Source organism: Rhinoderma darwinii, chromosome 3 (genome assembly GCF_050947455.1).
Source record: "Rhinoderma darwinii isolate aRhiDar2 chromosome 3, aRhiDar2.hap1, whole genome shotgun sequence".
NCBI lineage: Eukaryota > Metazoa > Chordata > Amphibia > Anura > Rhinodermatidae > Rhinoderma > Rhinoderma darwinii.
The window spans coordinates 153,285,059-153,306,870 of NC_134689.1; the positions used below are offsets into that span (position 1 = coordinate 153,285,059).

The 21,812-nt window shown below is 41.8% G+C and overlaps 1 protein-coding gene across 1 annotated transcript in view; it reads right to left on the bottom strand.

Moving 5' to 3' along the window:
- Positions 1-21,812, bottom strand: part of TBK1 (TANK binding kinase 1) — a 62,369-nt gene continuing 40,557 nt past the window's right edge. The window contains exons 13-21 of the mRNA XM_075856904.1: positions 18,067-18,133; positions 15,346-15,467; positions 14,318-14,394; positions 12,952-12,991; positions 7,436-7,537; positions 7,257-7,353; positions 7,020-7,126; positions 2,377-2,448; positions 1-345 (exon numbers count right to left, since the gene is read on the bottom strand). Of these exons, the coding sequence (XP_075713019.1) occupies positions 294-345; positions 2,377-2,448; positions 7,020-7,126; positions 7,257-7,353; positions 7,436-7,537; positions 12,952-12,991; positions 14,318-14,394; positions 15,346-15,467; positions 18,067-18,133 (736 nt within the window). The 3' untranslated portion in view covers positions 1-293. The remainder of the gene's footprint in view (positions 346-2,376; positions 2,449-7,019; positions 7,127-7,256; positions 7,354-7,435; positions 7,538-12,951; positions 12,992-14,317; positions 14,395-15,345; positions 15,468-18,066; positions 18,134-21,812) is intronic.

The following is a 21,812-nucleotide window of genomic DNA, read 5'->3' on the forward strand; positions in this document are numbered from 1 at the left end:
TTAATATTTCTAAATATTTAATAAAAACAGTGCTTAACTTTAGATGCATAATTAATACATTTTATGTACACTATTAAACTGAAAGTTACAGTACTTTAAGAGTTCAGTAAACTGAAAAACAGCAATTGTAATATAAATCGAAAGAATAGACTAAAACATTGCCATATATTCACATTATAGTACATATATACATACATCTCTGGCACTGAAATTACAGAAAGGAAGCAGGCAAGTGTTAAGGTCCAATGAAATGCCACTTGAGGCTAGTTGCAGGTTAACACCTTCAAAATAGACTATATGCAATCCACATTTCGAAAGCCACCATCCATGGTCAGAGCCCCAAATCTATGAGAAATAAAGCAAACAAACCCTCAGCGAAATACAGTTACAGTTCCAAAACAAACATGCTATATAAATCAGTATTTATAGTCGAGAAGAGGAAAGGACATGTACATATCATCTGAAATTAAAAGAAAGTAATGTTCAACCCATCATATTAATATTTGGAATATTAAGGACAACCCTATTCCAGAATTTGGGCACTGTGATGGCAAATCAGTTAGATTTAAAGGGTTTGGCCGCTTTATATATAATCTTTACAAATGTGCGGCTAAAGTGAAACACAGGCAACTTACGAATATATACTCATTAAAAGTTTTGTGCCGTTTTGTCCATTTGAAGCTACGCCCCCTGGTTGGTAAAGTCTTCTCTCCAGACAGCACTCCACATGTCCAGAAAATGGGTGCAGATAATGTGTCACGTAACGCTCCCTTCCGCCAGCAACTTCCACTGAAACACTGTGCTTGTGCTAGTTTCCGGGGCATTGAGGACCTGCACAAGCTAAGAGCCATACTTGGTAGTAAGAGGACCAGATACTTTGATTTAAATTTGCGCAGGTCCTGGGCGTTCAGAAAACTAGCACATGCGCAATGTGTATCAATAGAGGTTGCTAATGGATGGGTCGCGCCACATGATCCTTAATTTGTGGCCAATGTTCAGAACTCACTTGACATGGACTTGACACTTTGACCATAGTAACTCTTGTCCTATTTAAGTTTTGCATTGCTTAATATAAAGAATTTAAAATGGATAAATCAATTTCTGTTCATTTCTATGAAGGTATTTTAACATCTCTACATAAGTCACTTTTACGTAAAGTTCCATTGATGCTTTTGTTATTATCTGAAGTGCTCATAAGGGAAGGGGTCACAAAACATATATATATATATATATATTATTGCTTTTAGTTTGATATTCAAATAAATTTTATTTATTTGTGTTCTTGTGTTGTCGCTTTTACTTTATTCTTTTTTTTTACTTCTCTATGGGGGCTGCCATTTTTTTTTTCATCTCTGTATGTGTCGATTAACGACACATACAGAGATGGAATACGGCACATACAGCCCCATAGAGAATGTGAATGGGAGCCGTTCCATTCACTATAGCGTACGCCGTCTGTGTGGGAACCGCGCATGTGCCGCTCCCACACAGACCAAAAGGAAGGTCTTTAGCAGTGCAAAATCCGGCGCCATTTTCATGTGGACCGGAAGCCGTGGCCGGACAGTAAGATGACGACTTCCGATCGCGGCTTCCGGCCATATGTTCAAGGCAGCGAAGACGCAAGGAATAGGAGCGGAGGCGGCAGGAGCAGGTAAGTTATGTTTGTGTATGTGATGTGTGTTTTACACTGTCTGATTACCACTGTATCTAATCCTTTCAACCCCCTCCTTCTCCTGGCACTAGCAAGTATAAGGGAGGGGGGATTGTGTGAGGACACTAGAGCGATTTTCTTTGGGTTTATTTTTTTTGGGAAAAATTTATTGTTTATGTTTTATGAATTTAAAACATTTACATGATTTATTTTTTGATTTTTTTAGACCCATTAGTGGACTTTTAATTTTTAAACATAATGTACTGTCATATGTCTATATGAGACTATACTGCCTGTGCATGTAAAATTACTAGAAAGAGATAGGGGCCTTTATAAGGTCCATGGCTGTCACGATTTCCCATTCAGTCAGGGTTGACCGATACAGGATAAAAGGAGCACCCTCCCTTTGTTGGCAACGCAATCAGCATTTATCGCTTTGCTTCAGGGGTTAACAATTAAAAATCAGATCCCGGCCGTTAGTGCAGGAATGTAGCCGTCACTCACAGCCTCACCTTCAGTCCTGATCGCACGTTCACAGCTGTTGTGCGTGCACGATTGGCGAGGGTGTATTTTTTAATAGAACACTTTTGCAGTGTAAAGAGTTATGCGTTAAATCACTATAGCTCTAGACTGTTACGGATTCTGATCATACCACAACCAATAGAAGGATTGTTATATGCTTCACTTCTGTCAGAATGGACATAGAAAACATTTGTCTGGTTTACCTTTCCAAGATGTGGTTATTTTCAGCCAACTCTTTGACAACTCCTTCCATCTCTTCTTTTAATTTGCGCATTCTGATTAAAATTAAATAAATAAAAACTACTTTTTAAAGAGGGATTCCCAACAAGGCAACAAATATAATCCCAATGCAAAATTCTTAACATTTTAAAATATACGCATTTAAAAAAAATAAGCCTTAATTCAGAGCAATCAGCTTACCAGGTTTGGTATGGCATCCCCTTAATATATTTAGTTGCCCTAGTATACGACCGCCTTCTGATCCCTATAACAGTGGCGGCGCTTGCGCAGATGTGCTCCCTCATCCCTGCATCAGCCTGCCCGATCACCTCAGTTTCCACTAAAATGAACAGGAATGCTTTTGGAAATGGCTCTAGCGTGAAAGCTGTCCTGTTAGGACACATGCAGAGGATACGTTGCACAAAAGTGCACAGCATATCCGTCCTGTAAAGCAAAACGAATTCCGCCCCAAAAACCGAACCAAATTTCAGTTTTTCAGATGGCATGTCCGCTGCGGAAATACTGCAGAGAAAAAAATTATACTTACCACCTGGGCATTGTCATGGCGATGCGTCCCTCTGTTCTGAGTACAGCCCGGCCTCCTTGAATGACACTGTAGTTCATGTGATCGTTGCAACCTTTGATTGGCTTCAGCAGTCACATGGGATGAAAATTCATCCTAGGAGGCCGGGCTGCGCTCAGAATAGAGCATATATTTACATGCTGCAGCTTAAAAAAACCGCACTGTAGGTCAATTTATGAAAGATTTTTCGGTGTGTCTTTCCGCTGTGCATGGAGTGGGATTTGTTCAAATCTCATCCACACTGCTGCTACTGTAATACGCTGCAGATTTTCCGCAAAAAATAGTCAGTGTATACGCGATGTGTGTTCCTACCCTTAACCCCTTAGTGACCACTAATACGCCTTTTTACGTCGGTCACTAATGGGCTTTAGGCTAGGCTGACGCCTTTTCACGTCAGCCTAGTCTAAGTCCTGCACGGGTCTCCCGTGCAGGCAGGAGCCGGGGCTCTGCTGTCTGATGACAGCTGAGCTCCTGCTCCAACGCCCGCGATCGAAGTTTACTTCGATCGCGGCCGTTTAACCCGTTAAATGCCGCCGTCAATAGCGACCGCGGCATTTAACTTTGTTTACAGAGGGAGTGCGCTCCCTCTGTCACCCATCGGCGGCCCGCGAATGAAATCGCGGGTCTCCGATGGGGTGTCATGGCAGCCGGGGGCTTGATAAAAGCCCCCAGATCTGCCCTGGACATATGCCTGTTAGGACGCGCAGGAGGCACGTCCTAACAGATTGCCTGTCAGATTTACACTGACAGGCAATAATGCTCTGGTATACGAAGTATACCAGAGCATTATAGCAGCGATCGGAAGATCGCACAGTAAAGTCCCCTAGTGGGACTAATAAAATCAGTCATCAAAGTGAAATAAATATTATTAATAAAAAGTACAGTAAAAAAATAAATAAAACCATTTTTTTCCATAAAAAGTGGTTTTATTTAGTAAACGCAAAAAACCATGGCGAAATTGCAATTTTTTTCCATTGCCCCCCAAAAAAGTCAGAATAAAAATGAATCAATAAGTCCCACGCACCCCAAAACAGTACCATTCAAAACTACGTCTCGTCCCACAGAAAACAAGCCCAAAAAATCACTACATTGATGGAAAAATAAAAAAATTACGGCTCTTGGAAAGCGACGATGCAAAAGCAAATAATTTTAGTTCAAAAGTGTTTTTATTGTGCAAAAGTCGTAAAACATAAAAAAACCTCTACATATGTGGTATCGCCGTAATCGTACCGACCCATAGAATAAAGGTAACATGTTAATTACGTCGCACAGTGAACGGCGTCAATTTAAAAACGCATAGAACAATGGCGGAATTTCAGTTTTTTTTTATAATCCCCCCCAAAATGGTTAATAAAAGTTAATATAAAAATTATATGTACCCAAAAATGGTGCCATTAAAAAGCACAACTAATCCCGCAAAAAACAAGTCCTCATACAGCTATGTAGACAAAAAAATAAGAACGAATAAAATAGCTTGGTCATTAGGGCCTAAAATAGGCTGGTCACTAAGGGGTTAAAGAACGTAAACAAACAATCAAGGATCCCAGCCACTCTGCCGAGTGGATCATGTGGACGCAGGCTGCAAGCCTGCCCACCGACATTGAAGTTTGAATGAGGCCACACGCATGCATCTGGGGTTAAAGCAAAAGAAGTGGGGAAATGGGAAAAAACCTTTAATGTGTATAAGCTTTGCCTATCATTTCACATAGTTAGGAATTACATTTTTAACTGGGAAAGCAAAAATGGCCTGTTAGTACAAGCGGATCCACGCATCCTAGCGGTTGAGGCAGGGGCGGACATAACATTGATTCAACAGTGCAGCTGCATAGGGGCCAGTAGGTAAGGTGATCCACTGTCACCTTAAAGGGGTTTTCCACGCTCGGTCAACTTATAACCTATCCAACGAATAGGTCATCAGTATATGATCGGTGCGGGTCCGACACTCTAACCACGCACCGATGAGCTGCTCCGGCTGCATCCGGGCAACGGACGTCCATGCCGGAAGCAGATGGCTCCGGTCACAGAATAGCGGCTGAGCTGCATCGCTGCTCCTATACAAGTGAATAGAAGAGCTGCACTTCTGCATAACGGTCGCTATGCAGTGGTCGGAGCCATCTGCTTCCGGCTCCAACTACTGCATACCGTTCAAAACATCCGGTGCCCGGAGCAGCTGGTCGGTGCGGGGTCCGGGTGTCAGAACGGCCGATCATATACTGATAACCTATCTGGTGGATAGGTCATCAGTTGTCGTGGAAGATCCCTTTAACGCAACCATTTTCTGTCTATTAGATTACATGTAAATGCCTGAGCGAATACATTTTACAGTTAACAATTAATTATAGATTGTAAAAAGAGACATTAGGGGGTGAAAAGTGATGAGATATTGAGGGCAAGGGTCCCATATACTGTTCTTGCAAAGGGGCCCTCAGCTGTCTGTGTCAGTCACTGGGTTGATGCTAAAAGTTTGTGTAAATGCTAATCAAAGTGGTACTTTTCGTGCATGAGCTCCAAGCCGTGGTTTTCCTGCGCAGGGAGTACTATGGAAAGTAGTAATCAAGTGTATATACAGTGTAGTAAGTATCATATGACAAAAAATGGGTATAAGACCGAACAATAGAGTTCCCATACCAAATTCATCAGGCTGTAGTAATAGCAGGGTAGTGCAAATTAAGAAAGTTCCATTTAACATAACTTTTCAAAATACCTTTAAAATAACCAAGCCTTGAATATTTATTTAAAAAATATTTCTTAAAGAGGCTCTGTCACCAGTTCATCATTCCCCATATCCTACCTAATCTAGTAGGCATTCTAATGCGGATAACTCCTATATTTTTTGTTTAAAAAAACCGCTTATTATTTCCAAAGTTATGTTCTTTTTTTTTTTATGGTTATGCTAATTTTCATGGCCAGCTGGGCATTAATTTTCTTTTCACCATGTGGGCGTTGTATAGAAAACTATGACGCTGACCAATCACTTCTCTTCAGTCCAGCCCAGCTTGAAACAAGCTGGGACGTCACTTACTTCCTTCTAGCGGAGATCACGCTGGGCTGGACTGAAGAGAAGTGTATGACGCTGATTGGTCAGTGTTACAGTTTTCTATACAACGCCCACATGGTGAAAGGAAAAAAAAAACTCCTAGTTGGCCATTAAGAGAAAAATAGCATAATTATAAAAAATTAAAAAAAATTAAAAAGAACATAACTTCGGAAATAATAAACATTTTTTTAAACAAAAACACAGGAGTTATAAGCATTAAAGCGCCTACTAGATTAGGTAGGAGGCTCTTTAGGTTTACACATCATTAAAGGCTATGTAACTTTTTTTTTAAATGTACTGTATGTATATTGGGATATCAAACATATTTCTAACATATTTTTATTAAAAATGTTGCTTAGTTATAGAGATGCAGCTTCCATGTATCCACTTTACATATAAGCTGCATATGGTTACTTTAAGCTGAATCTATCAGATCAGTTGGACGGACGGACGGCCTGGCTGACAGCGGCTCCTTTGCGCTTCTGACACACAATCTAACACAAATACTGATCAAACCTAAGTTAACTTAGATTTGATTGGTATTAAGGTACCAATATGGGCCGTGAAAAGTAGCGCAGATTAACAAGAAAGCTCATTGATCGGCGCTCGTTTGCTCCTTCCACAAGGAGCAATGATTAAGTTATATATGGGGATGAGCGATTGCTACTCAGATTGCTCGCCCCCATGCATTCGCATCATATCAGCAGGACATCTCCCTCATTGATCGCGACAACGGGGATTGTAAAACCCGCAGGTCCTCCTCACTGTGGGGGACGGGGGTTATGGTGCAGAGCTTGAATGGTGCGGCGGTCGAGTAGGGGGTCACAGCAGTTGGATACCCAGCAATCAGACAATTATCACCTATCCTGTGAATAGGTGATAATTGCCAATTCTGTGAAATGTAACATGCCAAAATACATACATTTCAAAAACCAAAAACAAAACGACACATCAAAAGGTCTTGAAGTAATTCAGTTATGCAGAGGCAAACCCAGGCAGACACTCACCCAAGGGTCATTTCCACTAAGGTGTTCGGGCTTGTGTAGTTTGGATTTACTGTTGACTTTATTCCCCCAGGATTAGCAAACATTTTTTGAGGCATGTTTTCTTGATACTGCAATTAGATTATTCAGACGTCGTGAGAAGAAAATGAAATTCAAGAGCGTAGAATGATAAAAAAAAAAAAAAATGCATTAAACTAAAATAAACGGTTAGAATAAAATCACCGTTGTGTATAGACGTACCTCATTAATGTAATGCTGGCACTTTGACACTTCTTCCGCAATGTCAAAACACTGACTTTTGAGTGTGAACAACTGTTTCCTTAAGAGCATCATCTTTCTGGAGGGAAACGGTTAAGAATGATAATAGAACCATAAACATGCTCCAGTAGGTAACCATTAAGATGACAAGCTATACTTACCTCATCCAGTCCTGGGCTTTGCTGCGGAACCCTTCGTACTTGCTGACACATTCATCTTTGAACAGTGTGTGGGCTTTTGTTGCATAAATACACAGCTTCTGCCTGCACAGAAATGATAAGGGATGTAAAAAGACTGGCACCTCTAAGCAAGTTTTTTTTATAGGGATACTGACACACATGGGAGACCTTCGTTTTGGTCGGCTTTTCCCTTTAAATATGAATAGAAATAAAATATAAAGGTTTATAAAAATAGATACATAAAAGCAAAATATCTTGAAATGCAGCAAATACATTCAAACACAAGATACAATAGAGAGGATGCGGAGCACATTTACATAGAAAACAATTTTAGGCAGCCTTAAAAGTATACATGCGATTTTGTGCTCAGGTGACAATTAAAATGTCTGTTAGATACCAGAACATGAGCCACCAAAATTAGATTTACCAGGAGCGAGACCGTGGAAAACATTTCCATTCATAGCAGCTTTCTAAAAGCTTATGTTAAGAACATAAAATAAAAAGAACAAGATTTTGTACCCACTGTAAAATCTATTTCTCTTTCAATCCATTGGGGGACACAGCACCATGGGTATATGCTCCGGGCACTAGGACGCGACACTATAAAGAAAGAACGTCTTGGCTCCGCCCTTCCCACAGACACCGGCTGATTAAGTTTGTACAAAAACGGTAGGAAAAAAAAAGCACACAAAACGTGTCCACAGTTCCAGGAGAAAACTAAACAGAACTACTGGTCCGGGCCTAGAATAAACATCAAAAAATAGGAGGATGGGATCGGTGTCCCCCAATAGATTAAAAAAGAAAAAGATTTCACAGTGATTACAAAAATCTTGTTTTCTCGTTAATCATTGGGGTACACAGCTCCACAGGACGTCCTAAATCAGTCCTAGAGGGTGGGAAAACAAAGTAAAGGTACAGCCATGCATTCCGCTTAACACACAGCTGCCTCCAACACTCTGCGACCCAGACTGGCTTCAGCAGAGGCCAAAGTGTGAATTTGGTAAAACTAGGTGAAAGTGAGCATGGAAGATCAAGTAGCAGCCTTACAAACCTGAGCAACTGAAGTTTAATGCCCGACATCCCAGGAGGCACCAGCAACCCTAGAAGAATGGGCAGTAACCTAACTAAGGTTTCCAAAATCACACACCGGATCCAAAATGCAATAGTGGCCTTGGCCACTAATAGTGGCCAAACCATTGAGTGGGCTTTCAAGAATAAAAAACAAAATAAAAAACAAAATGGGAACGCCAAAACTACTCATCGCAGCCAGATAGATTCGGACTGCACTTACCAAATCAAGGCAATGTAAAGCCGGTTCCCTTCAGATGAGACAGGGAGGGGAAAAACAAGAACAATCTCTTCATTAATAAGGAAGGCAGAGACTACCTCCGGTAGAAAAGATAGAACAGGTCGGATCATCACATTATCCTTATAAATGACCAAAAAAGGTTGACTTGCAGAACAAGGCAGCACGTTCCGCCAGCCACTAGATGGAGATAACAGCCACCAGAAAAGCTACCTTTCAGGAAAGGAGACGCAGCAAAATGTCTCTCAAAGGTTCAAAAGGAGTCACAAGAAGAGCTCCGAAAACTATCTTAAGATTTCCAGGCTCAATGAGATGTCTGAAAGGAGGGACCGCATCAGCCAGCTCCTACAAAAAAAAAAAAAAAAAGGGGGGGGGGGAGAAACGGAGCAGAGGACTGCCTGGACATGTGAACAGGGCTGAAAACCCACCTGCAGCTAAAGAAAGAAAAGAAAATAAAACAAAAACAAAAAATAGCAGACCGAAAGCCCTGTTCACAGAGTTTTTTGCAGGCCGATTTCTCTGCCTGCATAGGTTGATCTGCCTGCACAGCGTTTGCCGTGTTTTTCGCTGCGTTTTTCGGCAGCGGCCGTTGAACGCTGCGGGCAAAAAGCAGCGAAAAACTATTTCTCTGCCTCCATTGATGTCAATGGGAGGTCAAAGACAGAAACGCCCAAAGATAGGGCATGTTGCTTCTTTTTCCCACAAGCGTTTTTTTCCACTTGCGGGAAAAAAAAATGCCTCTGCCTCCCATTGAAATCAATGGGAGACTATTTCGGCCATTTTTTGCGCAGTTTCAGACACAGTTTCTGCAGCAGAAACCGCGGCAAAAAACTCAGTGTGAACATGGTTTAAGAATAAGGTGAGGTCTGTCTCCTACAAAACTAGGCCAAAAGCTGTATTGGCCAGTGTCTGTGGGAAGGGCCTGCCTGCCGAGCGCCACCTACTATTGGCAGGAGCATATACACACAATGCTGTGTCCTCCAATGATTAACCAGATATTTATTTTTCAGATTAGTAAGGCATAAAAGGGTGTTTGTGCTGCAGTAATGTTGAAGCTCCCTACCACAAGAATACCTGATCACATGGAACCGAGGCATAACTAGAAAGCGCTGGGACTATAGAACACTTCAAAATCGCCCCCATTTACCATACCCATATGCAAGTTAGGCTTCGTTCACATCTGCGTCAGGGCTCCGTTCCGACAGAGCTTTACGTTGGAACGGAGCCCTGACTGACACAAACGAAAACCATAGGTTTCTGTTTCCATCAGCATTGATTTCAATGGTGACGGATCCGGTGCCAATGGTTTCTGTTTGTCTCCGTTGTGTAAGGGTTCCGTAGTTGACAGAAATAATCAGTCGACTACGGTACCGATTCCGTCAAAACTACTAAATCCTTGCGCTACGGAGACAAACGAAAACCATTGGCACCAGATCCATCACCATTGAAATCAATGGTGGGGGGATTCGGGTGGGGTTGGGTAGTCTTCTTTGTTAGGGTATGTTCACACGAGGTCATTACGTCCGTAATTGACGGACGTAATTCGGCCGCAAGTACCGGACCGAACACAGTGCAGGGAGCCGGGCTCCTAGCATCATACTTATGTACGACGCTAGGAGTCCCTGCCTCGCTGCCGGACAACTGTCCCGTACTGAAAACATGATTACAGTACGGGACAGTTGTCCTGCAGCGAGGCAGGGACTCCTAGCGTCGTACATAACTATGATGCTAGGAGCCCGGCTCCCTGCACTGCGTTCGGTCCGGGACTTGCGGCCGAAATACGTCCGTCAATTACGGACGTAATGACCTCGTGTGAACATACCCTTAAAAATTTGTAATAAAAACTAGGATTCAAAAAAGAAATCAATGGTGATGGAAACAGAAACCTATGGTTTCCGTTTGTGTCAGTCTGGGCTCCATTCTGACGGAGAGCTCCGATGGAACAGAGCCCTGACTCAGACGTGAACGAAGCATTAGGGTGAGAGCACACTTGCCGGCCGAGTCACAGTAAACGTAGGATGCAGGCATGGAGGCATCTTACCCCATCTTCATTCAGACCATAGACCAAACCCATAAATTAATTTCAGACCCTAGCCAAGGCCCCAAAGTTAATTCAGACACCTAATTCCAAAACAGTTTCCTAAATTAAAGGGGTTGTCTCATCAGAGTTTAGCCCTTTAGATAGTTGCGGCAGCAAACAGCTGGTCAATGTGGGTCTGGCTCCCAGCAAACATCTGATTATGCCAGGGAAAGCTGTGGTCAACCAGACAAATGTAGTATTACATGGTGGCAATTCAAATAATCGTCCGTCCATGTAAAACATGGATGGTTCGAGTCCGCCAGAGCAGCTCTCCATTCTGGCTAATAGAGGGGGACCCCGCCCCCTAGGATGTCCATATGTCCTAATAATAACTTCAACCCTCACATCTACGCGATTAATAAAGATCGGTGGTTAACTCTTTTTCTTAAAAGTTCAAAGTAGGTGATAAAGGAAATTATGACCTATAAATAGTGTTTTTTTTTTTTTTTTTTAAATTACCATATGTTTAAATTGTTACATAGTTACATAGTTAGTACGGCTGAAAAAAGACACATGTCCATCAAGTTCAACCAAGGGATGGGAAAAGGGAAGGTAAAAATTTCTACACATAGGAGCTAATATTTTTTTGTACTAGGAAATTATCTAAGCCTTTTTTAAAGCCATCTACTGTCCCTGCTGTGACCAGCTCCTGCGGTAGGCTATTCCATAGATTCACAGTTCTCACAGTAAAGAAGGCTTGTCGCCTCTGCAGATTGAACCTTTTTTTCTCCAGACGGAGGGAGTGCCCCCTTGTTTTTTGAGGGGTTTTTACATGGAACAGGATTTCACCATATTTTTTGTATGTGCCATTAATATATTTATATAAATTAATCATGTCCCCCCTTAGTCGTCTTTTCTCAAGACTAAATAGGTTTCATTCTTTTAATCTTTCCTCATAACTTAAATTCTCCATGCCCCTTATTAGCTTCGTTGCTCTTCTTTGTATTTTTTCCAACTCCAGGGAATCCTTTCTATGAACTGGAGCCCAGAACTGAACTGCATATTCTAGATGAAGCCGCACTAATGCTTTGTAAAGTGGTAATATTACATCCCTGTCCTGAGAGTCCATGCCTCTTTTAATACACGACAATATCTTGCTGGCCTTTGAAGCAGCTGATTGACACTGCATGCTGTTATTTAGTTTATGATTTACAAGTACACCCAGATCCTTCTCAACAAGTGAATCCGCCAGTGTAGCTCCCCCTAGGACATATGATGCATGCAGGTTGTTGGTACCCAGATGCATAACTTTACATTTATCTACATTAAACTTCATCTGCCAAGTGGACGCCCAAACACTCAGTTTGTTTAAATCTGCTTGCAATTCACGAACATCTTCCATAGACTGAACATTACTACATAGCTTGGTGTCATCTGCAAAAATAGAAATAGTGCTATTAATCCCATCCTCTATATCATTAATAAGTTAAATAATAGTGGTCCCAGCACTGAACCCTGGGGTACACCACTTATAACCGGGGACCATTCAGAGTAGGAATTATTTACCACAACTCTATAGTCCTTATTTTACCCATTAGGCGTCTATGGGGGACAGTGTAAAATGCCTTTGCAAAGTCCAAAAACACTAAATCCACAGCGGCCCCTCTGTCTAGGCTTCTGCTCACCTCTTCATAAAATCAAATCAGGTTGGTTTGACAACTTCTGTCCTTAGTAAAACCATACTGGCTGTCACTTATAATACTATTTTTTGTCACATAATCCTGTATATAGTCCCTCAATAGCCCCTCAAACATTTTCCCCACGATGGATGTTAAGCTTACTGGTCTATAATTACCCGGGGAAGACCTAGAGCCCTTTTTGAAAATAGGCACCACATTTGCCCTGCGCCAGTCCCTTGGCACTATACCAGTCACTAGAGATTCTCTGAATATTATGAAAAGGGGGACAGAAATAACTGAACTAAGCTCTTTAAGAATTCTAGGGTGTAACCCATCTGGTCCCGGGGCCTTGTGCACATTTATTTTATTTTATTTAGCATGGACCATATCTAGCATAGAAAGGAGTGTACAAATATCAATGTAACGTAGGCATCAATCGTAAGACTGTTCAAGGTCACGTAGACTACCAGCAATCTAAGGTTTTAGAACTTACTTGTCAAACTTGTGTATTTGTTCTTCATTGTATGAAAGCCCTGCAAATTATGAACAGATACAAATTTATAATCATCAAAATTCAAGTGATCCAGAATTACTTCAAAATAAAGCCCAAATCTACTATGCATGTCTACCATGTGTTCCTCTGTAATGTATTAGGTTTTTGTGAATTCCCTTAATGGGACCTCAGTATCTTTTATCAATTTCTCTAGTCTCGGGTAATCTGTCATTTCCATGACAGAAGCTCTGTGCTGTCGCAACTGGACATATTTCTTTAAAATAAATTTTATGTGACATTTTAACCAATAAAATTGTGAGCTAAACATTCTTGTCCTAAACTCTGTGCGCTCCGCATTTTCACAAATGTACTTTTCTATATTATGTGTACTTTATTATTCTACATAAGGGGCTGTTCAAATCAAGTTTTTTTGTTTATGCAGTGTGTACTTTGGAAAAGCTCTTGACATATACGATATACGTGTCCATAGGGCTCCATTGTCCTGGCATTCCATCCCAGAGTTAATTTTGACCTACGGATGACGGACGCATTAAACGGATGACCAAGGCCCCATGCACACAACCGTATTTTTCATCCATCCGTACATACCGTCTGTAAATACGGATCCGTAGGCATACATAAATCATCCGCATATACGGAAGGGTGTCCTTAAATACGGTCCACAGTGCATTCGTATTTATGGATCCACAAAAAGAAACGGAGGAATCTAGGGTAATCCCCTGGCGTTGCAAAGCAAATGCTTCCGGAATTACGGATGGCTGCGAATGCACATCTGTAGCCCTCCGTAATTACGGAAGCGCCTATAGACTTCTATGCGGAGTCCGTGACGTGATTACGGACAAAAGAAAAAGGACATGTTCTAACATTTCTACGGCACAGACACCCATCCGTAAAAACACGGAAAGGTGTCCGCATCCTATAGAAACTAATGGGCCCGTAATCATGGTCGAAAAATACTGTCGTGTGCACGGGGCCCAACAGCGCAATTGGTCCCCAATAGGACAGGGTATCCTTTTAATGGATGTCATGAAAAGGGTAATGAGAGTTCATAACATATACATTAAACAGATCCCATCATAGTTTATGGGTGATCGATGTCACTTTTAGCCTCTGTCATAGCCTTTGTTTAATGTATAAGTTGTAAAGCTTTTCCCAGTGTATAAGTCAAACGTAGGACAAAGACCTGTGATGTGGACTGCCTCTTAACCAGATAAATAGAGGGAATAGAAAATACTATTCCACTCATACCATGTAAACTTGCTGTGTCCAACAAACGGTTTTATAAAAAGGTAAAACTTTAAACAATGCAACATTTTTTTTTAAACTTTCAGAAAGGCAGACTCACTGCGTTGCGCTTTATCTTTCTTGAATTGACAGCTGATTTCAGTTATCAGGTTGAGCAACACTAGAAGCGTTTCCACACTATAAAGAACAAACATTACAATAAATATTGCTTCAGTTCTTTATAGCGAAGTTAACAAGTTCATAAAGGCTCTGTTATCACTGTGTTTTAGTCTCAATTTAACAGAGTTTTTTCTATATGAAAATAAACATTTATTTGTTTAGAATTTGATACAAACGGTATGAAGTTTATGAGCAATAGGCTTCGTTCACATCTGCGTCAGGGCTCCGTTCCGTCGGAACGGAGCCCTGACTGACACAAAGTGAAACCAAATGGTTTCCGTTTCCATCACCATTGATTTCAATAGTGACGGATCCGGTGCCAATGGTTTCAGTTTGTCTCCGTTGTGCAAGGGTTCCGTCGTTTTGACGAGATGAATAACGTAGTAGGCTACAGTATTCATCCCGTCAAAATGACGGAACCCTTGCACAGCGGAGACAAACTGAAACCATTGGCACCGGATCCGTCACCATTGAAATCAATGGTGATGGAAACGGAAACCTTCAGAATGGAGCCCTGACGTAGATGTGAACATAGTCCAACGTTCCATCTAGTTTGTTTTTTTTACACTTGTAGGCAAATACAGACATATTGAGGATGTCCATACATGTCAATTCATTTCTATTCATGTTTTCTTCCTTTTCAATTAAAAACAGATGGGGCAGATTTACTATTCAAAATGCGCCAGAAACCTGGCTAAATGCTGACCTACATGCCAATGCGCCACATTTATTGCCGGCTATAGACACATTCGACAAGGGGGTGTGGCTTTGTGGGAAAAGGGCGTGGTATAAGGAAAAGAAAAGTGTCTGGTGCACGCGGTTTGATAAATTTGACACATCAAGCTACTTTGAATAATTTGGCACAATTACTGACTACCTTGTCCAAGTTTACACAGTCTAAAACTTTGACAGTATTAGTAAATCTCCTCCACTGTGCTGGTTACAGAGCCTAATGGTAAATATACTTACTTTCTGTCACTGGGGCGTGTGCCTTCGACATTTATCCAGGAGTCAGTGAGTCCACCCCCTGGGGATAGATCATTCTTTATTTCCCGTAGAGAGGCTTCAAGATTCTGCTGAGAACTAGAAAGCTGGAAAAAAATGAATAAGATGGGTATTAAAAAAGTGACAAATTATACAAAGTTTTTATTACAGTAGCAAAAAAGCTATACAAGTTAAAATTATATTTTTTTGAAAGAGGAGGGCAAATAGTATCAGGCATGTGCATCAAAAGACTGATGAGCCCGATAACACGGCTCTAATTTTATGAAGTATTCTCGGTAAGTGCACCTTGTAGTTCTAAAATGTGTCGAGCCCTAAACCAAACCTCTAGTGAAAAATGAAAACTTCACAGTGCTCAGAGCCTCAACGTACCTTTGTAGCCTTTCCCTTCAAAGCTGCAGACTGCCTGCTTCTTTCCTAATTCACGAACAGGAAGTTGCGACCACAGTCTGCCATGTAAAGTGGAGTTCACACGATGTGGCCACTGCATAGCCGGTTTTCAAATTGATTGTTAATGACTGCATGGTTTTGAAGTACACAGTAGTTTTACTGTCCAGATTTGCGATAAAACTACATGTCGGTGAGGTTTTTGGCCGCTACATATAAACTCACCCTAAGGCCTCATGCACACAAACGTATTTTTGTCCTCCCGTAAATACGGGTCCTTGGTCACACGTATTTGACCCGTATTGCACCAGTATTTACGGACCCGTGCCCGTAAATACGGGTCCGGTATCACCCGTATTCCACCCATATTTACGGGCAAGTTTTCGCTGCAAAATTGCACTGCACTAATCGGCAGCCCTTCTCTCTATCAGTGCAGGATAGAGAGAAGGGACAGCCCTTTCCGCAGAAAAAGTAAAATAAATTCATACTTACCCGGCCGTTGTCTTGGTGACGCGTCCCTCTCTTGACATCCAGTCCGACCTCCCTGGATGAAGCGGCAGTCCATGTGACCGCTGCAGCCTATGATTGGCTGCAGCGGTCACATGGCTGAAACGTCATCCCAGGAGGCCGGACTGGAGGAAGAAGCAGGGAGTTCTGGGTAAGTATGAACGTCTTTTTTTTTTTTTTTTTTACAGGTTGATCTATATTGTGATCGGTAGTTTCTGTCCAGGGTGCTGAAAGAGTCAGGGCCTGTTCACATCACCGTTCATTTCCGTTCCGGGGTTCCGTCGGAGGGTTCCCTCGGGTGAACCCCGCAACGGAAAGTGAAACTGACAGCACAGCTTCCGTTTCAGTCACCATTGATCTCAATGGTGACGGAAACATCGCTAATGCTTTCCGTTCATCACCATTGTGTCTGGTTTCCGGTTTTCCGACGGAATCAATAACACTGTCGACTACGCTATGGATTCCGTCGGAAAACCGGAAACCAGACGGAATGGTGACGAACGGAAAGCATTAGCGATGTTTCCGTCACCATTGAGATCAATGGTGACTGAAACGGAAGCTGTGCTGTCAGTTTCACTTTCCGTTGCGGGGTTCACCCGAGGGAACCCTCCGACGGAACCCCGGAACCGAAATGAACGGTGATGTGAACAGGCCCTTACTGCTGATCGTTTAACTCTTTCAGCAGCCTTGACAGTGACTATCCCCTGACGTCGCCTAGCAAAGCTCTCGTAATTACGGGTGCACACACGTAGTCACCCGTAATTACGGGAGCCCCATAGACTTCAATGGGCCTGCCCGTGCCGTAATTACGGCCTGAAATAGGGCATGTTCTATATTTTTCAACGGCACGGGCACCTTCCCGTAAGCATACGGGGAGGTACCCGTGGCCAATAGAAGTCCATGGGCCCGTAAAAACGTGCCGTAATTACGGGCGTTTTTACGTTCGTGTGCATGGGGCCTACAGAGGAGCTGCAGCCCAGTCCCGGTCACTATGTCTGAAACCCCATTAAGCCTTCTAATAAACTTGCCACTCCCCCCCTCAGACTCCAGAGACTGCTTGTTTGAAGTAGTTGATGTTGCTGTGATGACATGACTTTATAGGTCTGTAGAAGGCAATGGCTAGCTAATAGACAGCTTGTACTTCCCTGTTTGGGTAATATATTCAAGCTACTTAATCTGTATCTCTTTAGTTCTATCAAGCCATCTATCTTTCGGTCAATAGGAAGGAAATAAAAAAAAAGATTGAAGTGATTCAAGTCTCCTCCTACTCTGCCCCAAATTGATATGAAGCGTACATCCCTGCAAATAAATGTAGCTAATACACATCAGAGAATTTTTTTTATTTTTTTTATTAGAGACTTGAATTTACACACTGAGGTGCATAGGTGTTCGTGCCGTAGAAACTTTCTGTAAAAAATAAGACATGTCCTATTGTGCCCAATGCACACGACTGTGCCCGTAATTACGGGTCGTAATTACGGGCACGGCTGACCGCGGACAGCAGTCCGCATTTACGGGCCGTGCTCCCATTATAAAGCTTGGGAGCACGGTCCGTAAAATTAAAAAAATAGGACATGTCTTATTTTTTACAGAAAGTTTCTACGGCACGAACACCTTCCTGTAAATATACGGGAAGGTGTCCGTCGGCCATAGATATGAATGGGTCCGTAATTACGGTCGTGTGCATGGGGCCCAAGAGGTTTTTAAATGGACAACTGGATAAGCGTACCGCTTTAAAAAAACAAAACAGCAATGTTTAAGCTTCTCTACTGTCTGATAAAGGTAAATACTCACACGTAGCAGTTTGGAATGTATTTCGTAAATCTCTGACTCCACACTCATTTGCATCACATGTTCATATCTACAATTACACATTACAAACCGTTTAGTTGGAAACAAGATTCAATCTCTGGCCTAATGTCTGAACAAAATTGGAACGAATGAGAGAGATGTGGGAAATATTTCAGCTGTAGAACACAGGGAGACACGTTTAGAGTAAAACTTAAAGAGGCTCTGTCACCAGATTATAAGTGCCCTATCTCTTACATAATGTTATCGGCGCTGTAATGTAGATCACAGCAGTGGTTTTTTATTTAGAAAAACGATCAGTTTTGACGGAGTTATGACCTATTTTAGATTTATGTTAATGACTTTCTTAATAGACAACTGGGCGTGTTTTTACTTTTTGACCAAGTGGGCATTGTAAAGAGAAGTGTATGAGGCTGACCAATCAGCGTCATACACTGCTCTCCATTCATGTACTCCGACATTGTGATTTTGCTAGATCACGATGTGCTGTCACTTACTCACACATTAACTTTACTGAAGTTTCTTGAGAGTGAATAGACATCACTTACAGCCAGGACTCTATGTATATTCACAATCCCGACACTTCGGTAACGTTTGTGTGGGACTTAATGACAGCAAGCGTGATTTCACGAGATCACGCTGTGAATGACAGCACAACGTGATCTCGATGCGCTGTGCTGCAAGTCCCACACAAACACGAAGTGTTGGGATTGTGAATAGACATAGCGTCCTGGCTGGAGGTGATGTCTATTCACTCTCGAGGCACTTTTCAGTAACGTTAATGTGTGAGTAAGTGACAGATCACGATGTCTGAGTACATGAATGGGGAGAAGTGTATGACGCTGATTGGTTCTTCAAAATAAACACCACTGCTGTGATCTACATTACAGCGCCGATCACATTTTGATAGGGCACTTATAATGTGGTGACAGAGCCTCTTTAAAGAGGACCTGTCAACAGGTCCTAACATCCAATGTACACATATTACCTTTAGCCGTTCTCTCTGTTTCCAGCCAGGTTTTCGCTTTTTGTTTTGCTCTCTCCGTTCCTAAGTGATGATGCTCCGTACTTTAGGCGCCTGATATGTTTATTCACTGCCAACGGGACATGAACTACAGCCCCTCCCTGTTTTTCTTTTTATTCTGCTTCTTCCCATTCCTGAGTAATTATGCTCCATACTATAAGCGCCAGATATGGTAATTCCCTGTAATTAGCCAAAGGGGCGTGAACTACAGTGAATCTCCCCAGGAAGAGCATCTTCACTGCCTCTGACGCTGACCAATCAGCACGAGGCAACTTATGACAAGTCTTTCCCAGCTTGGGAGAAGACTTCTAACAGACACATTTGTCCTAAGCTGCCTCGTGCTGATTGGACAGCGTCAGAGGCAGTGAAGATGGCTCCACTCAGGGAGATTGACTGTAGTTCACGCCCCGTTGGCTAACTACAGTAAATAATCATATTGGGCGCCTTAAAGTACGAGGCATAATTACTCAGGAATGGGAGGGGAGCAGAACAAAAAGAAAAACCAGTGATGGAAACAGCGAGGGACTGTAGTTCACGTCCCCATTGGCTAAAGCACAGTGAATAACCATATTGGGCACCTAAAGTACAGAGCATTATTTAGGAACGGGGGGGGACAAAAAAACAACACAACACTGGAAAGTAGGAGGGAGCAGTTTAAAGGTAATTTATGTAAATTGGATGTTAGGACCTGGTCACAGATACACTTTAAATGTAATAAAGGGCAACAAAGAAAAAGCACTTGCCAACTACATAGCTCCACGTGTAGTGAGATCATACAGGTGAACGGAAGCAGGAGGGTGGGGTTCCAATTAATATATTCAAGTAAAAGAGAGGAATGTCCAGCAACTCCATGCTGGACATTCCTCTCTTTTACTTTAATAAAGGGCAAGGTACAACGGTGATGGCAGACACAAATTCAAAATATGTTTTTGAAAGTTAATGTTTCCCTATTATACATTGAAAATAGCAAATATGTGTTTGACATGATAAACGGGTATAAGAAGTGTACCTGTATGTATACCCTACATAGTTGTATCATGGGAAAAAAAGGTTGCAGAGGGTCATAAGATTCAGTGTCAGGCCAAATATATTGAATTGGATTGGTCAACATAACAAATGATAGCAAGATCAAGAGTCTTGATTTTTTTCAAGCCATTTTTCAATTTCACATTTTTGTCCTCTGTTTTCCAAAAACCATAACTTCTATATTTCTGTCGATAAAGCCAGGACGAGTTGTAGTTTATAATGGCATTTAATGTACTATATAATGTACTGGGAAACTGAAAAACAATTCTTTGTTGGGTGGAATCTGAAAAAAACAGCGATTCCTCCGTTTTTTCATATTTCGTTTTTACGGCGGTTCACATGCGGTAATAACGACAGGTTACCTTTTTCCGCACGTCAATGCGATTACGACAATACCAAATGTATATGGTTGCTTTATGTTCTACTAGTTTTACAAGGAAAACTCTATTTGTTAAAAAAAATATTGTTTGTCGCCATACAGTATTCGGAGAGCCATAACTTCTTTTTTTTATCTGTTGATTGAGCGGTTACAAAAGTCTTGTTCTTTTTTTTTTTTGCGGGGCGAACTGTCGTTTTAATTAGTACTATTTTGGGGTACATGAGCACTTTTTATAAAATTATTAATTTTGGGGAACTCTGGTTATCAAAGAACAGTAACTGATTTTGTCTATTTTTTATTTATGGCCTTTACCGTGCAGGTTAAATATTTGTTATATAAGAATAGTTTGGACTTTTACGGAAGGGGCGATACCAATTACGTACATTTTTTTTTAATCATTACTTTGGGGGGAAAAAAATGGTAAAAAAAAAAAATGTTCTAACTTTTAATATTTACACACCCATCCAAGATCTTTTATTTTGAGAAAGCTAAGACACTTGCGTGCCTTGAGCGAGTTGTCTCCTCGGACCCCTTGCATAATGTATTTATAGGTGCAATAGTGCCTTGGTATGTACTACCCAGCGTTCTCCGTTTCTTTCACTTGCATATTCCCCATTGCCATGGTCTTACTAGACCTTGAGGCTTTGTCAACTATGTATGTAAGAATCAGAACTCTGTACAGATATTGATTTTTTAAATGTTATTTTCTCCTACAATAAAACGAGTTTAGGGGACTTGAACAAGCGAACGTTTGGCCGTAGGTACCATACACTGCAGTACTTTTGGATTACAGTGCATGGTACTTTCAACCGCCTCTCTTAAGCCCTGCCTCTTGCAGGGCTGATTAGGAGCAGGAAGATGGCAGACTGGGGGACTTTATTACGTCTCTGGGCTGCCATGACAACCATCGGCACCCCGCAACTGCGTCACGGGTGATAGGATGACAGAGAAGGCCGCACCGCTTTTTCTAATAGCTTAGATGTCGCAGTCGCTTTTGACCGTGGCATCTAAGTGGTTACACGGCCGGTTTCTGAGTTATCTCCGATCCCAACCATTACAGTGAAGTGTTTGCTGTAGCATACTCAGCCTGCTTCATACTGCCCCCTTGGCGGGTGTGACGTACAGTTACATCACATGTCACCAAGGTGTGAACATTCATTTTGATCAACAGATTAGCAGCCCTAAAAGCTTCGCATTTAGCAGACAGTGTTAAAAAAATAGCAGTGAGTTTAAAGAGAAGCAAATAAAGCGCAAAAGCATTATAATACATTTTATTTGCCTAGATGCAAATGCGCTGGAAAT